Below are 17,203 nucleotides of genomic sequence, written 5' to 3'. Positions count from 1 at the left end.
TTTTCAGTCTGGATTGATAATACATTTTTAAAGTTGGATTTATCTACTTTCATGTTTATTTTTGAGAAATTTTTTGGTAATAAAGTTGCTTCAAAATGAATCAAACTACACAGTGATGCTATAATTTCCAAATATTATTCGATATGAGGACTTCAAAAATTATTAAAAACATTTACAGGTCAGAAAATGGTTCATTTTCTCTGTCGGAAATACTCAAAATATTGCCGATTTTTTATAACTTAATGAAAAATTTTGCACAAATTACTTGAAATATTGTAAACAAACTAATATATATCTGAATCATGGCTCAGTCAATATATTTGCTCTGAAAAACACTGTTATTTCTGTCGTTCCGAATAGTGTGTTTGTTGTGGGATATTTGTAAATTATTTGCCATTGAAAAATGCCCGAAAATAATCTATCAACTTTAAATGAAGTATATTAAAGGTTTATTGTAGTTTTGACAACAAGTTTCTATCAAAATTATCAACACACGGCTGTAAACTCGCCAGTCCATTCCAACACTGTGTCAGGTAATGGCAAGAGTACGGGACCTCGCCGATCTTCATGACCGTCAGATTTTCAATCGGTCAAATTGAATAAAACATCATCTAAATCATTGTCAGATTATATACTTTTAGGTCTGTGATATTTAAATATCATCAGCGGCGTAGCTAGGTCTGGATAGGCCTGCATGCCTGGGGGTCCAGGTGCGAAGCCCCGGTAGGGGGTATGGGGGGCGAAGCCCCCCAGAAGCTGACGGGAAATTGTTACAACGTAGTAACCATTTTACTTCTTTGGTAATTTTTAAGGTATATACCAATGGTTAAATGGAGGTCACGATATTAAGGTGATAACCATGCAAAACTATATACATTGTATACATACTAGACTTCCGTGACAAGTGCTCGAACAAAAATCAAAGATTTTGGCTGTAATAATTAAAATAGTAATTAATGGGAGAATTTTGTGTTATTTTAACTAATGAAAAACTTATGGAGAATATCTTAAACAAAATTAAAATTAAGTTTACGAGTTGGTTTGTTTATGACAGCGAGTCAAAGACCACTGTCAAAATGGTGGAAATTGCGTAAGAAGGGACCAGTCCTCGACCACCTCAATAAAAAAAATATTGTATTAATGACCTATTTTTCTACTTATTCTGTTCTATTTCTAACAATTACAACAACAAAAATTCTTTTCTAAATAAAAAATCTATTCATATTTGACAATAATAAAAGTCAACTATTTCGTGACACCGGAAATCACGGATTAACACGCGTTTTAACAGGGCGGGAAGTGAACCAAAATTGATCAATTCACTTTTTCGTTACTAAGGCCAAGAACATGTTGCAATTGCTTTAATTAAGTTGTTTTGCTATCATTTTTAAGATGATTATATGTTTTTAGAATATTTCTAACTTTTCATGCGATGTTGTTTATTTTGGTATTCGTAAGTGTTTCCTGATTCAAAATCCACAATTGCTTGAGGGATTTTGGTGAAGAAGTCTTTTTCTTTAGTTTAAGTCTAATATTGTCTTCGATAAAATTCAAACATATTTAACAACTTGGTAACCGGAAATATATAGACTATTTTAACAAATTTCCAGAATGGCCAATCTTCAAGTCTTTCAAATGTGCACAAAGTTATGTCAGGCATACAGTTGGGCATATCATATGTATTTATACATAATTTACATTCTGCAGCGTTACGTATATTCAAATGTGTTTTTTTCTGACTGTTCAAAAATGTAAGTCAGATTATTTTTTGCATGCTTGAGCATGCAATCATGCACGGGCGCTACGCCACTGATCATGAAATTTTACTTATAATTACAAATATCCGCTGTAATATCAACAACAGAAGCCATGATGGCGTCCCCGGTAACATGAGTGAAGCAGTGAACACATGTGTGATTTTCTCGCTTAATTTATTCAGAGATTTTAGCCCACAATCATCAGATGGTGGGCATTCAAATCACCCTGCGTCCGTGGTCCGTCGTCCGTCATCCGTAAACAATGCTTGTTATCACTATTTCTTAAAAACTACTGCAGGGATTTTGTTCAAACTTCACATGGAGGGTCCCCTTGGTCCATATTTGTGCCATACAGAATTTGTGGCTGATCGGAAAAACAAGATGGCCGCCAGGCAGCCATCTTTGATTTTGGCAGTTGAAGTTTGTAATCGATATTTCTTGAGAACTACTGAAGGGATTTTGTTCAACTTCACATGGAGATTACCCTTGGTCCCTAGTTGTGCCATACAGATTTTGAGGCTGATCGGAAAAACAAGATGGCCGCCAGACAGCCATCTTTGATTTTGGCAGTTGAAGTTTGTTATCCATATTTCTTGAGAACTACTGAAAGGATTTTGTTCAAACTTCACATGGAGGTTACCCTTGGTCCCTATTTGTGCCTTACAGATTTTGAGGCTGATAGGAAAAACAAGATGGCCACCAGGCGGCCATCTTGGATTTTGATAGTTAAGGTTTGATATCCCTTTTTCTCAAAAAGTGCTGAAGGGATTTTTCTTAAATTTAATATGTAGGTTCCCCTAGGGCCCTAGTTGTGCATATTGCATTTTTGGACCAATCGGTGAACAAGATGGCCGCCAGGCTGCCATCTTGGATTTTGATAGTTAAAGTTTGTTATCGCTATTTCTCAGATAGTACTGAAGGGATCTGTCTCAAATTTCATATGTAGGTTTCCCTAGGGACCTAGTTGTGCATATTGCATTTTGGGACCGATCGGTCAACAAGATAGCCGCCAGGCAGCCATCTTGGATTTTGTTATTCAAAGTTTGTTATCGCTATTTCTCAGAAAGTACTGAAGGGATCTGTCTCAAAATTCATATGTAGGTTCCCCTAGGGCCCTAGTTGTGCATATTGTGATTTGGGACCGAATGATCAACAAGATGGCCGCCAAGGAGTCATCTTGGATTTTGATAGTTGAAGTTTGTTACCGGTATTTCTCAAAAGGTACTGAAGCAATCTGTCTCAAATTTTATATGTAGTATGTTTGAAAAAGTTTAAAAAGTAGAGAAAAGATCCATCTTTCCTTTGTTAGATATAGATCATTCTTTGGTGGGCGCCAAGATCCCTCTGGGATCTCTTGTTTATAGTAACACTGTGCCGATTTTTGATTGGTTAGAAATTTGGTCACGTCTATAATTAGATTGTAAAGTCTGAACACAGGTGGAGCTTTTATCACGTGATATGAAGCTAGCAAAACATTGATAGTCAAAATGACGTCCAGAGCCGCTTGCATTGAGATCACTTACGGGCGTCCAGAGGCGCTTACATTGAGATGGTGCAGGGGCGTCCAAAGTCGCTTACATGGGGCAAGGGGTAGAGGCGTCCAAAGGCGCTTACATGTGGTAAAGGGTTAAGTTTCCTTTCAAGTGAACCATGATGCTCAATTTTTAACTTTTCTGTCAAGCTTCCAAAAAGGAGAGCCATCCTAGGGGTGCAGTGAACCATGACCCCCAGAGCCCCATGACTGAAACCCCCAAATCAACCAACAGATCAAGGGAGAGAACTGAGTCTCCTTCTGAGGTAGCAGGGGCTTTAGTTGCTGTTAAGAAAGAAGACACGATGGCAACTGTCAGTAAGTCTTTATTATTTTTTAAGACATATCTAACAGTAAGTCTATCGGCTTACGCAAAGTTTCAATATTATAGTATATGCATGTGGCATTTCTATGAACAGATTAATTTTGACTCTTCTCAATTTGATATAATCTTTAGTGACCTATATTGATTGCCGATGATCCGTTTTTGTACAGTCAAACTTATCTATAAAGACCACCCAAATGTCAAGCAAAAATGGTCTTAATAGCAGGGTGGTCTTAATACCCAAGACAAATTGTGTTAATTTACTGGGAGTGAAATTTGATTTATCAGATGATTTACCTCCAGCATCATCCTTAAATCATTGGGTGTTCAAAATAGTGAAAGTGACTAGGCTGACCTCACAAGGGACAAAATGATGTAGTCTGACTTAACAGACTGACCTCTCACGGGCCAGGGGACAGAAGGAGGTAGTCTGACTTAACAGGCTGACCTCTCATGATCAGGGGCCAGGGGGACAGAAGGGTGTAGTCTGACTTAACAGACTGACCTCTCAGAGGCCAGGGGACAGAAGGTTGTAGTCTGACTTAACAGACTGACCTCACAGGGGCCAGGGGGACAGAAGGGTGTAGTCTGACTTAACAGACTGATCTCACAGGGGCCAGGGGGACAAAGGGGTATACCGGTAGTCTGACTTAACAGGCTGACCTCTCAGGGGCCAAGGGGACAGAAGGGTGTAGTCTGACTTAACAGGCTGACTGTCAGGGGCCAAGGGGACAGAAGGGTGTAGTCTGACTTAACAGGCTGACCTCACAGGGTCCAGGGAGACAAAGGGGTATACCGGTAGTCTGACTTAACAGGCTGACCTCACAGGGGCCAAGGGGACAGAAGGGTGTAGTCTGACTTAACAGACTGACCTCACAGAGGCCAGGGGGACAAAGGGGTATACCGGTAGTCTGACTTAACAGGCTGACCTCTCAGGGGCCAAGGGGACAGAAGGGTGTAGTCTGACTTAACAGACTGACCTCTCAGAGGCCAGGGGGACAAAGGGGTATACCGGTAGTCTGACTTAACAGGCTGACCTCACAGGGGCCAAGGGGATAGAAGGTGTAGTCTGACTTAACAGACTGACCTCACAGGGGCCAGGGGGACAAAGGGGTATACCGGTAGTCTGACTTAACAGGCTGACCTCACAGGGGCCAAGGGGATAGAAGGGTGTAGTCTGACTTAACAGACTGACCTCTCAAGGCCAGGGGACAAAGGGGTATACCGTAGTCTGACTTAACAGCTGACCTCACAGGGCAGGGGATAGAAGGTGTAGTCTGACTCAGGCAGGGGAGAAGGTGTAGTCTGACTAACAGCTGACCTCACAGGGGCCAGGGAGACAAAGGGGTATACCGGTAGTCTGACTTAACAGGCTGACCTCACAGGGGCCAAGGGGATAGAAGGGTGTAGTCTGACTTAACAGACTGACCTCACAGGGGCCAGGGGGACAGAAGGGTGTAGTCTGACTTAACAGGCTGACCTCACAGGGGCCAGGGGGACAGAAGGGTGTAGTCTGACTTAACAGGCTGACCTCACAGGGGCCAGGGGGACAGAAGGGTGTAGTCTGACTTAACAGGGGGGGACTGACCTCACAGGGGCCAGGGGGACAGAAGGGTGTATACCGTAGTCTGACTTAACAGGCTGACCTCACAGGGGCCAAGGGGACAGAAGGGTGTAGTCTGACTTAACAGACTGACCTCTCAGAGGCCAGGGGGACAAAGGGGTATACCGGTAGTCTGACTTAACAGGCTGACCTCACAGGGGCCAAGGGGATAGAAGGGTGTAGTCTGACTTAACAGGCTGACCTCTCAGGGGCCAGGGGACAAAGGGTGTAGTCTGACTTAACAGGGACCTCACAGGGGCCAGGGGATAGTAGTCTGACTTAACAGGGGCCAGGGAAGAAGGTGTAGTCTGACTTAACAGCTGACCTCACAGGGCCAGGGGACAGAAGGGTGTAGTCTGACTTAACAGCTGACCTCACAGGGGCCAGGGGAAAGGTAGTCTGACTTAACAGCTGACCTCACAGGGCAGGGGAAGAAGGGTGTAGTCTGACTTAACAGGCTGACCTCACAGGGGCCAGGGGAAGAAGGGTGTAGTCTGACTTAACAGACTGACCTCACAGGGGCCAGGGGACAAAGGTCGAGTCTGACTTAACAGGCTGACCTCACAGGGGCCAGGGAAGAAGGGTTAGTCTGACTTAACAGCTGACCTCCAGGGGCCAAGGGGAAGAAGGATGATCTGACTTAACAGACTGACCTCACAGGGGCCAGGGGGACAGAAGGGTGTAGTCTGACTTAACAGGCTGACTGTCAGGGGCCAGGGGGACAGAAGGGTGTAGTCTGACTTAACAGGCTGACCTCACAGGGGCCAAGGGGACAGAAGGGTGTAGTCTGACTTAACAGGCTGACCTCACAGGGGCCAGGGGGACAGAAGGGTGTAGTCTGACTTAACAGACTGACCTCACAGGGGCCAGGGGGACAGAAGGGTGTAGTCTGACTTAACAGGCTGACTGTCAGGGGCCAGGGGGACAGAAGGGTTATCTGACTTAACAGCTGACTCACAGGGCAGGGGACAAAGGTTAGTCTGACTTAACAGGCTGACCTCACAGGGGCCAGGGGGACAGAAGGGTGTAGTCTGACTTAACAGACTGACCTCAGAGGGGCAGAGGGGAAAGGTGTAGTCTGACTTAACAGCTGACCTCACAGGGGCCAGGGGGACAGAAGGGTGTAGTCTGACTTAACAGGCTGACCTCACAGGGGCCAGGGGGACAGAAGGGTGTAGTCTGACTTAACAGGCTGACCTCACAGGGGCCAGGGGGACAGAAGGGTGTAGTCTGACTTAACAGACTGACCTCACAGGGGCCAGGGGGACAGAAGGGTGTAGTCTGACTTAACAGGCTGACCTCTCAGGGGCCAAGGGGACAGAAGGGTGTAGTCTGACTTAACAGGCTGACCTCACAGGGGCCAGGGGGACAGAAGGGTGTAGTCTGACTTAACAGACTGACCTCACAGGGGCCAGGGGGACAGAAGGGTGTAGTCTGACTTAACAGACTGACCTCACAGGGGCCAAGGGGATAGAAGGGTGTAGTCTGACTTAACAGGCTGACCTCTCAGGGGGCCAGGGGGACAGAAGGGGTATAGTAGTCTGACTTAACAGGCTGACCTCTCAGGGGCCAGGGGGACAGAAGGGTGTAGTCTGACTTAACAGGCTGACTGTCAGGGGCCAGGGGGACAGAAGGGTGTAGTCTGACTTAACAGACTGACCTCACAGGGGCCAGGGGGACAGAAGGGTGTAGTCTGACTTAACAGACTGACCTCACAGGGGCCAGGGGGACAGAAGGGTGTAGTCTGACTTAACAGACTGACTGTCAGGGGCCAGGGGGACAGAAGGGGTGTAGTCTGACTTAACAGACTGACCTCACAGGGGCCAGGGGGACAGAAGGGTGTAGTCTGACTTAACAGACTGACCTCACAGGGGCCAAGGGGACAGAAGGGTATAGTCTGACTTAACAGGCTGACCTCTCAGGGGCCAGGGGGACAGAAGGATGTAGTCTGACTTAACAGGCTGACCTCACAGGGGCCAGGGGGACAGAAGGGTGTAGTCTGACTTAACAGACTGATCTCACAGGGGCCAGGGGGACAGAAGGGCGTAGTCTGACTACATATAACTAATGTAAAAATTGCACTTATGTTTGACTAGTAGCTCTTATGTGGAATGGGTTCAAACTTGATCAATTGATAGAACTATCATCATAAGAGGAGGAGAAAGCTTGCCACCCTTTATTCTATTCTTCTTGCCCTAGGGGAGCCTAGCCTTATTTCATCCCTCTAAAATCTCATAAATACTTGTAAATACATGACTGTATGGGAAGAGTTATCAATCTTCACATCACCCGAGACCAAATGTGATAAAGCACTTCAAAGGTAGTTTTATGACCTTGACCTCATTCTGGTCATGTGAATCAAGTTAATTCAAGGTGATAATAATACAATGACATTAAAGTCATTATCTGTGAAATATATACTTATACGATGTGGAACACTGTTGATGTGCATGTTGTTTGTTTTTCTTCTTTAGATAAAACATTTGGTAACATGCAGTTGGCTGTTCCAGCAGACACAAGAGTAGCTTTGTACTCTTCACTAAAGCCAGAGGCTCAACAATGTTATGGTGAGTTATATAAAACCTTTGAAAAAAAATAGGGCTTTTCACCTTTGAGTGAAAAAACCTATTGTTTTTGTTCTGTTTTTTATTAAGTCTTTTAAACCAATGGGTCAGCATTTCATCATGCTTTGTACGTCAGTGTTTGCCGTCTGCTGTGCCTAAACTTTTCATTCAATCGACTTCTTCTAAATAACAGAAATACCAGGATATTCATATTGGGCCTGTAGCATGCTGGGATGAAAGGCTACCAAGTTTGTTTAAATTAATGACCTTAATCTCAATTCAAGGTCACAGGAGTCAAATAGGCTAAAATCTTTAAATAAAATCTAATCAATAGATATTAGACCTAGAGATCATATGTTGGGCCTGTTGCATGCTTGGCCAAATTTCTTCTGAAAAGTTCCTAATTAGTATACAATGTCTTAATTGTTATTCAAAGAAAAAATGAGCATTTTGAGCCTATTTTTGTATTTTATCTTTTTTAGGTCACCTTAGCTCACCTGGGGAGGGGGTTAAGTTTACTATAGTTTATATTGGGAAAACACATTTTTGAGCATTATTTGGTCATTTGTAATAGGAAATGAGTCAAATGTTGTCAGAATTATCAGTATCAGATGGCCATTTAATCCTATTAACAAATTTTCTATGACTGACCCCCAGGGGCCTTAGGGGCGGGGTCAAAAGGGGTCAAATAGGCTAAAACTTCAAAAATCTTCTTCTGAAATTCTGGAAATGGTAGAATCAAATACTTTTCATAAATAGAAAGGTCTTTAGGTCCTTTACAAAAATTGTGAATTATATGACCCTTGGGTCTCACGTTTCCCCCTGGGGAGGGGGTCAAGTTTACTATAGTTTATATAGGGAAAACACATTTATGAGCATTTTTTGCTCAATTTTCATTGGAAACGAGTCAAACTTGGTTAGAATTATTAGCCTGAGATAGCATTTTAACATCATATCCATATTGGTCCAGGCCGACCCCCTGGGGGCAGAGGGGCGGGGCCAAAAAAGGTCAAATAGGCTAAAACTTCAAAAATATTCTTCTAAAATTCTGGAAATGGTAGAATCAAATACATTTTATAGATGAAAAGGTCTTAAAGTTTGTTTTATAAAAATTGTAAATTTGATGACCCTGGGGTCTCATGTTTCCCCTTGGGGAGGGGTCAAGTTTACTATAGTTTATATAGGAAAAACACATTAATGAGCATTTTTTGCTCAATTTTCATAGGAAATGAGTCAAACTTGGTTAGAATTATTAGCCTGAGATAGAATTTGAATATCATATCCACATTGGTCCTGGCCGACCCCCTGGGGGCAGAGGGGCGGGGCTCAAAAGGGGTCAAATAGGCTAAAACTTCAAAAATCTTCTAAAATTCTGGAAATAGTAGAATCAAATAATTATAGATGGAAAGGTCTTAAGGTGTTTTATTAAATTGTGAATTATATGACCTTGGGGTCTCAAGTTACCCCCTTGGGAGGGGTCAAGTTAACTTTAGTTTATATAGGAAAAACATATTTGTGAACATTATTTGCCCAATTTTCATAGGAAATTAGTCAAACTTGATTAGAATTATTAGCCTAAGATATAGCATTTTAACATCCATATCCATCCTTGATGAAACCCTGGGGGACCAGAGGGGCAGGACTAAACAGGGTCAAAATGATTAAGATTTCAACAAATACCTCTAAGTTCACAGGTTTGATGGAAGCAAATACTCTTCATAGTCTAAAAAGTCAAATTTATAAATCACTGACCAACTTCAAGGCCAAGCATATAGTATTTATATGTCTTTAATTTGTTTCATTATTTGTTTCATTATATATTCTAACTCAGGTGACCGTTAAGGCCCATGGGCCTCTTGTTTTTCTATACCGTGTACTCCTCAGATGTCCGTTCACCGAGGGCACTATTGGGCATCTTGTCTGTTATTACCTGATCTTTTGTTTTGGCATGTTACATTTTAATCTTTTTAAATATCCACATGACCCGTCTACTGTACAATAAGTAAAGAGATATAAGAAGAAATCAATTAATGTCCTCTGTTTCAGATGGTTTACAAAATATTCTGCAAGTTTTAAAATCCGCAATTGGTAATATCAAGCCTGCTGATATAGCCAAGAAAGCAGGGCTAGGAGACTCCAGGAAAAGTGCCAACAAACATCTGTATTTTTTGGAAAAGAAGGGAATGATAAAAAAATCAGAGGAAAGCTCTAGTCCATTATGGAGAATAATGGAGAAAGGGAAAAATTTAACAGGTAATTTTCTTTTCCCAACATTTACTGATTTGTCACCAGTTTTTCTCGGTCACCTTATATAGGGTATGACAAATTGCGCGTGCTAACCTTTTGAACCCAAGGTTTCCGTAAAAGAATTGAGTGACATCATGACTTAATGCAGTGTAAATTTGGCATGCATTGTCGATGATGTCATCAATATTGATGTGCAGTCGACAGAACCATGCATGCTCATCTTTTACCAAAGAACCATATAATTTTTCCTCCCTCTATCAATCTATAAACTATCAGTTCCTTCACCCATCTGTTCTTGACCATTTCCTTCTGTTCTTTTGATCGTTATTTCAGTATGTTGATCTTTTTAAAAGTTTAATGATGTCTAGTTTCCATTTGAGTGTATTGTAATTTATTATGCAACCCTTTTCCAAACAGCATGACCATTAATTTAAAGTTTATTGCATGTATTATTTGGATTTGTATTCTATTTCAGTATTTGCCTTCAATGATTTGCATTAAAATTGTAGAGAAAGTCATGTAAATTCATTGTTTTACTTTTTAAAATAGTTGACTAAGTATTGATACAAAACAACTTTCGTTGTAACACAATTGCACACATTCAAATGGAAAGATTGAAGCATAATGTATTAAAGTCATATACACAGTAATATAAAAGCACATATATTACTTTTATTTACGGCAGCGTGTTAGGACCAATATATAGTTTTATCATGTCCATACAGATTATTATCTTGTACGTTTAACTTAGTATCTTTTTAGTATCTATTGTTACAGTATCGTGTACATTTGTACGTACGTATGCACAAACACTTATCTTGTACGTCTGTACGTACATCGTTGTATCATGTACGTACAACCTAGTATCTTGTACCTACAAATTATTATCTTGTACGTACAACTTCATATCTTACAAATTATTACAGTATCTTGTACGTACAAATTATGATATAGTACATTTGCACGCACAACGTAGTATCTTGTACGTACAAGTTTATACACTAAGTTGTTCATATGTACAAGATACTATATATATATATATATGCTGTACGTACAAGATAGATACAATTATAGGCATGTATAGTTTCCCCTGTACGCCATCATAGGTACGTGTATTTCATTAGATAAATAAAGTATAATACAATAAACAAGACTTTAAATTGTTAAAAATAAGGAAAACATCTTTTTAGATAAGATGCCGCTTCATAAGTTGTAGGCCATATCTTAATCATATTACTACGGTGGCATGATTACTGTCATATCATCCATGTATGATAATGAGTTCAATAGTTATTTCGTTTGAATGCAATAATTATTTCGTTCGCACGCAATAATTATTTCGTTCGCACGCAATAATTATTTCGTTCGAACGCAATAATATTTCGTTCCCACGCAATAATATTTCGTTCGAACGCAATAATATTTCGTTCCCACGCAATAATATTTCGTTCGAACGCAATAATATTTCGTTCGAACGCAATAGTATTTCGTTCCCACGCAATAATATTTCGTTCGAACGCAATAATATTTCGTTCCCACGCAATAATATTTCGTTCGAACGCAATAATTTTATTTATTTCATGTCCGCTCCCAGCCACCGTAAATAAGTGTTTTGCAGTTGAATTGTATATATATAACAGTATTAGAATTATTAATTTTCACAGCGCCTCAATTGTAATGTCCTTTATTTGAATTTCATCCTGCCTCAGTTGTAAAGTCAGTGTTCTAATATTTTCATTTGAAGTTGCCTTGGTAACCCTCTAAATCATTCATAAATTAAACAAATAGGTATGGTCACTTTCCACCTCTTGCTCAAGCAGAAAATATCAGGGGGTTGTACGTGTCTCGGTTTGCGAAGGTGTAATTTGGTATGCGAAGCAAATATGTCATCGAAAGCTCCACTTCGAGTGTCAACAGTTAACCGTCAACTGTAACTGGAAAATCACTTATGTTTTGTTTATGCTTCATAAAACACTCTTGTCGATATTGCATTTCAGTGACAAATGATTACAGTTTCTAAAAATGCAAATACGCAGCTCCATGAAACTTTCTGAATATGTCAGACAAGTGCCGTATTTGTGCCTTTTACTATTGCAGAGTTTCCATTTAGGAATTTTTTCTGTTACCATGGAAAATACCAAATCCAAATTACAGTTACTCTTTGTTACCTGCTGTAAAAAAAAAATTAATTTTTACAATACTCGCATGCATTTAAAGTTATACTTGTTACTTAACCTTAATGTTTTTATACAAACTGCAGGGTGAGGGGAATAATGCCAACACTCTGCGGCTCCTTGTTTTCTGATAAAGTTGCTTCATCAATATCACATATAATTCACAATTTGAAAACCTCTATCTACATGACATAACAGATATTTCTATTACAGTGCAAGGACTCAACCACATAGGCTATGCAGGTCTAATACATTGTTCAGATTTAAAATTCATTCATAGTCTAGCTGATATTAAATTGAAATATTTCATATACTAATATGATTTTCTCATTTTTGGGTATGAGCGCATCAGAGGACCATTTTTCAGGAATAGGATTAAAGTTGTATTTTACTACACTTAATAAAATGAGCTATGATAGACGCTGGTCCTTTGATGCCCTATATAACTTAAGATTTTGATTAAGGAAAAACCCTTAGCAAAAGTCATAAATCGCTCGTTGATGCAACTTTGCTGCCTTTTGATTAATTATGTATACTACAATTAAAAGACTAATTTTTTTGATAAATAAGATCATTTCTATGTTACATGTAGAACATACAATCATGTATCCAGAAACATCATATTTTGATATTGATTTAAATGGGCACCTTTAGGTCGAAACAGGCAAATGATATGCTTCATACATGTACTTTTATGAAAAATTGTCATTTTTGGTCATTTTGACGGAAACACTATAGCACAGTCTTTAACAAATTTACTATTTACAGAGAATAATGTATGCAGGCATAAAAGGTACATCCTCAGAAGAAATATATAGTTTGTTCAAGGATGGGCTCTATGGGTGCTGATAGCCAGTGTGTTGAAAAAAATTTCACATTTTTTCATGATTTATGTATTATAGTAACTATGCTCTGTATTTGTGTACGTTACCACTAAATAACAGATATAAAGATTGGCAGATTTTGGAAACAAAAAAGACAAACACCATATGTGTTTCAATATTTGTTTAACTGTTTATTATACTAAGTTTAATCCATTATTGGTTTTGTTGTCAGATGAGAACATGACAGATCTTGCTGCTGAGTTCTACTTGCGAGATAATAAGTCATCTAAAAATGCCTTCTTAGAAATTGCCTCATGCTCTCAAGGTAATGATTGAATTTTAACTTTACAATTATCAATTAAATGTACATGTAGTACAGGAAGTGAAACACTTCTTGCAGAGTCACAAGAGTTGTCAAGACCTTAACCAGGTCAAATTCTAAAAATGAGATTACAAAGTTAAAAACATTAAGAACTGAATGGTGTGAGCAGAGGCCTAAATGAATGTATTTTAAAATTTGTAGATTCCACACAGAATGGTGCTGCGAATGGTGAATGTAACAATTGTAGAAGACCCTGTGTTAAAATAGTTAATGAGAACCATTTCCACCATCACAATTATGTCTATCAGGTTGGGAATAACAACACAGTTCATGTTCCACCGTCAAGTAAGTCTGTCTCTTTACAACATTTTTCTTTGCTTCTTGTGAGCACAAGATCTTGGAATGGCATTTTGGGTCATAATTGTACAATTTAATCTAGTATTATAAATTATTTTCATTACAACAGACAATTAGAAGTTTCCTTCTGAAATAGGGAGGGACTGTTATTTGGATATTACCCTCCATATACTGCTATATCTGGGGAAAAAATCATATAATAATGTGTAATCTGAAACAAAAATTTGTGTCAATACATCTCACAGTTTCACTGAATTTCGTGATCATGATGCGACTGAGACTTTGCTAGTTGTTTGATCGCTTGAGTTCACTAAAATGTACAACGGGACTAATTCACATACCACGTGGTACCTGATAATGTTTGTATGGGACTGTTATTTCTTTTGGTGATGGAATGACATTAAATGATGATATCCCGCGCCAACGTCATTTCAGCAGGAAGATTACAAAGAGTTACCTTCCATCACCACTGGAGATACTAGTCCCGCACAAACGTTATCGGGTATCACACGGTACGTGGATTTGTCCCATTCCTATCACATGTTTGAATGTACATGTATATGATTTTTACTCAAACATTAATTTTGTTTGTTTTAGGCGATGAAAAACCAAGTGTGGAAAATGGATAGCTTAGCAGTCATTATTTTGTAAAAATGTTTATTTTATGTTAATAATTTATAACAGAGCTCTCTGCTTTCTAGTGAAGGTATTAATAAATATGTTCTTGTGTAAACGTTTTCTCCAAACAAAAGAATAGTAACTAATACCTACCAGCAAGAGCAGACAACTCTATTAGTAAGTTCAGATTGGTATAAAAAAAGGTTTTTATAACTACATGTACCTACTTCCAATGGGATAGGAAGTACCATGACAAATATATGTCCCTCTATATCTGTCATTAACATTTTTAGCTCATCTGGCCCGAAGGGCCTCTTGTTTACACATACTGGTTTGTCTAATGAAGCATGGAATATTGAATTTGATGGTGATAAATTGACGTTATTTTATTTATTTATTTATTCATCTTAATGTTATATGTGCCGTAAACTCACGAATTAGCGAGAGTTTTTTTATTATATACATGTATGTTATTCATCACCAAACGTTAACAGCATATTGAGAATTACAGTACCTTTCAATGTGCAAGTAATAGCTGAAAATGATTTTTTTCAGTACTGCCTTTATAGTGAAGCAAAATTAGTACATACGGTCAGACCATGAAGCCGAATAGTCGTCTGCAATTTCATTTCACATTTTTACAGTGTTATTAGTAATTGTAAAGTGATTTCTGCAGATATGTTCCCATTATACGTGCATAAGGCATACAAACACCAATTTTACATAACTTCTGTGTTTTAACTAACATTTATAAGGCTTATGAAGTCATTTGAATGATTTTCACAGCTTAATTCATCAAACCTTATGGTTGTCAATAGATTACTGAAGAAAAAATAACATGTCAAAATGTTCGTTCAGTTACGGCACATATAACTTTAAAAACAAAACGTTTGTTTTTTTAGGAGGGGGTCGGAGGGGGGGGGCAGAGCTGAATGTTATTTGGTATTGATTATGTAAGGAAAATATGATAGAGAAAATTAAACATTAAGAATAATATCTGATTATGTACATGTTTTAAAATAAAATTCCAGCAGTACACCATATGTTTTGTAAACGATATCAATGTGTACTGATTGTTGCTGAGGAGTTTCTCTTACTTAACAGTTAAGTTTATTTTTGTTTTTACTTGATTGCGCATATGTTGTTGACAAACTGAATTGTGTTTGCTATCTCTTAATGTTATATATTCATAGTGATGTTTTGATGATCCGGATTTACTTATTTCAAAATATAATTCTTGAAATAAACACAGCTTTGCTATTCGACCATCCTCGATACTCCAGGGTTTCCGATCACTTACAATCTCTACACCCCTGGACTATCTCATAGTGAAATTGAAGGCAGCTCAGCGGAAAACATTTGACCAATCACAGGCCAGCAAAGATTTCCTTTTGAAGACTACCGAGAGGCAGACGCCTTACATCAAAGCCACACAGTCAACCACAGTGTACCGTTATACGGTTCTTTTGATGTACACCAAATGACTAAATTACCTGTTCTGTTCTGTTGTCTCCAGTTTTACTATGAGATAGTCCAGGGGTGTAGAGATCCTAAGTGATCGAAACCCCTGGAGTATTGAGGATGCTATTCGACATACTATGAACCTCCTTATGTTTGCGGGGATTTGGTTTCGCGTTTTCTTGCCCAGAAGTTCATGTATTTTTACAGCGATTTAATATCGTGATTTACAGGTAAAACCTTTTAAATACATGTAGTTGACTCTCTTCCGCTCTGATTTATGGTCGCCGCCAATTGTAATCATCGGCGAAATATGCCAAAATAAATCCCCCGCGAACATAAATTGGTTAACATTATATGTGATTTATGTACCATCAATGTAAATAGTTATCCACGTTCATGGTAGGAATGTGACCTACCCCCAGGAATCATCAGAGTCAAACTCTAAAACATTAAAGATACTCCACCGCCGACAGAGCATAAATGATATTCATCATTTGAACAATAATTGGTGTTTAATCGTGTATATGTCTGTTCATTCAATATAGGATATAGTGACATGGAATTTTTAGCTCACCTGCCCCGAAGGGCCGGTGAGTTTATGTCATGGCGCGGCGTCCGTCGTCCGTCCATCGTCTGTCCATCGTCTATCCGTCAACATTTCCTTTAAATCACTACTAGTCATAGAGTTCTGCATTGAATGTAACTAAATTTAGCCAGAAATATCCTTGGGGAAGGAGAACAGAGTTTGTATAAATTTTGGCTCTTACCCCCCAGGGGCAAAAGGGGCGGGGCCCAATATGGGAAATAGAGGTAAATCCTTTAAAACGTTACTTGTCATAGAGTTCTGCATGGAATGAAACCAAAGTCCTACAGAAAAGATACAATGATCCTGTAGTCAGAGCATTACTTGGCATTACAATAACCAGGTGAACGATACAGGCCCTCCAGGCCTCTTGTTTCGGGATACAATTGATTATTTTTCACATTTTTAATTTGAAGTAAAATTAGAAGCTCAAACTTTGCAACGGTGGTAATGGTGTAAAATACGTAAATTTTGTAACTGAAGAAAAATACTAAATCGTCTGCTCCTGTTTTTGATAGTGAAAAAATACCATTTGTCAGCGGTGGAGCATCTTTAATGTTTATCATTTGTTTACCATTACATATATACACCATAGTATTGTCATTCCACATCAATGTTGTCTGGAGTAAAACTCTAAAGCCATGAAATTATATATACATGTATATCAAATCATCGACGAAGCCTTGCCTTTAAAGAGAGTAAAACTCTACATAGCCTTGCCTAATATATAACACTAGTCCGCTAAACCTGCCTATATTATTAGGCTTTTTTTTTTAATTTTTTTTTTGCCTAATATATAAGACTATATATTAGGCAAAAAAAAAATTTAAAAAAGCC

At 39.0% G+C, this 17,203-nt stretch overlaps 1 protein-coding gene across 2 annotated transcripts in view; it reads left to right on the top strand.

Annotated features, from left to right (window-relative positions):
- LOC138332157 (uncharacterized) overlaps positions 1–17,203 on the top strand; it is a 24,543-nt gene extending 7,340 nt beyond the window's left edge. For both annotated transcript variants that reach the window (XM_069280144.1, XM_069280143.1), the window contains exons 4-9: positions 3,439–3,606; positions 7,691–7,783; positions 9,827–10,033; positions 13,258–13,350; positions 13,549–13,692; positions 14,302–17,203. In XM_069280144.1, the coding sequence (XP_069136245.1) occupies positions 3,439–3,606; positions 7,691–7,783; positions 9,827–10,033; positions 13,258–13,350; positions 13,549–13,692; positions 14,302–14,333 (737 nt within the window). In that variant the 3' untranslated portion in view covers positions 14,334–17,203. The remainder of the gene's footprint in view (positions 1–3,438; positions 3,607–7,690; positions 7,784–9,826; positions 10,034–13,257; positions 13,351–13,548; positions 13,693–14,301) is intronic.

The sequence above is a fragment of the Argopecten irradians genome, chromosome 9 (assembly GCF_041381155.1).
Source record: "Argopecten irradians isolate NY chromosome 9, Ai_NY, whole genome shotgun sequence".
Taxonomy (NCBI): Eukaryota; Metazoa; Mollusca; class Bivalvia; order Pectinida; family Pectinidae; genus Argopecten; species Argopecten irradians.
This window is presented reverse-complemented; position numbering and strand designations above follow the sequence as displayed.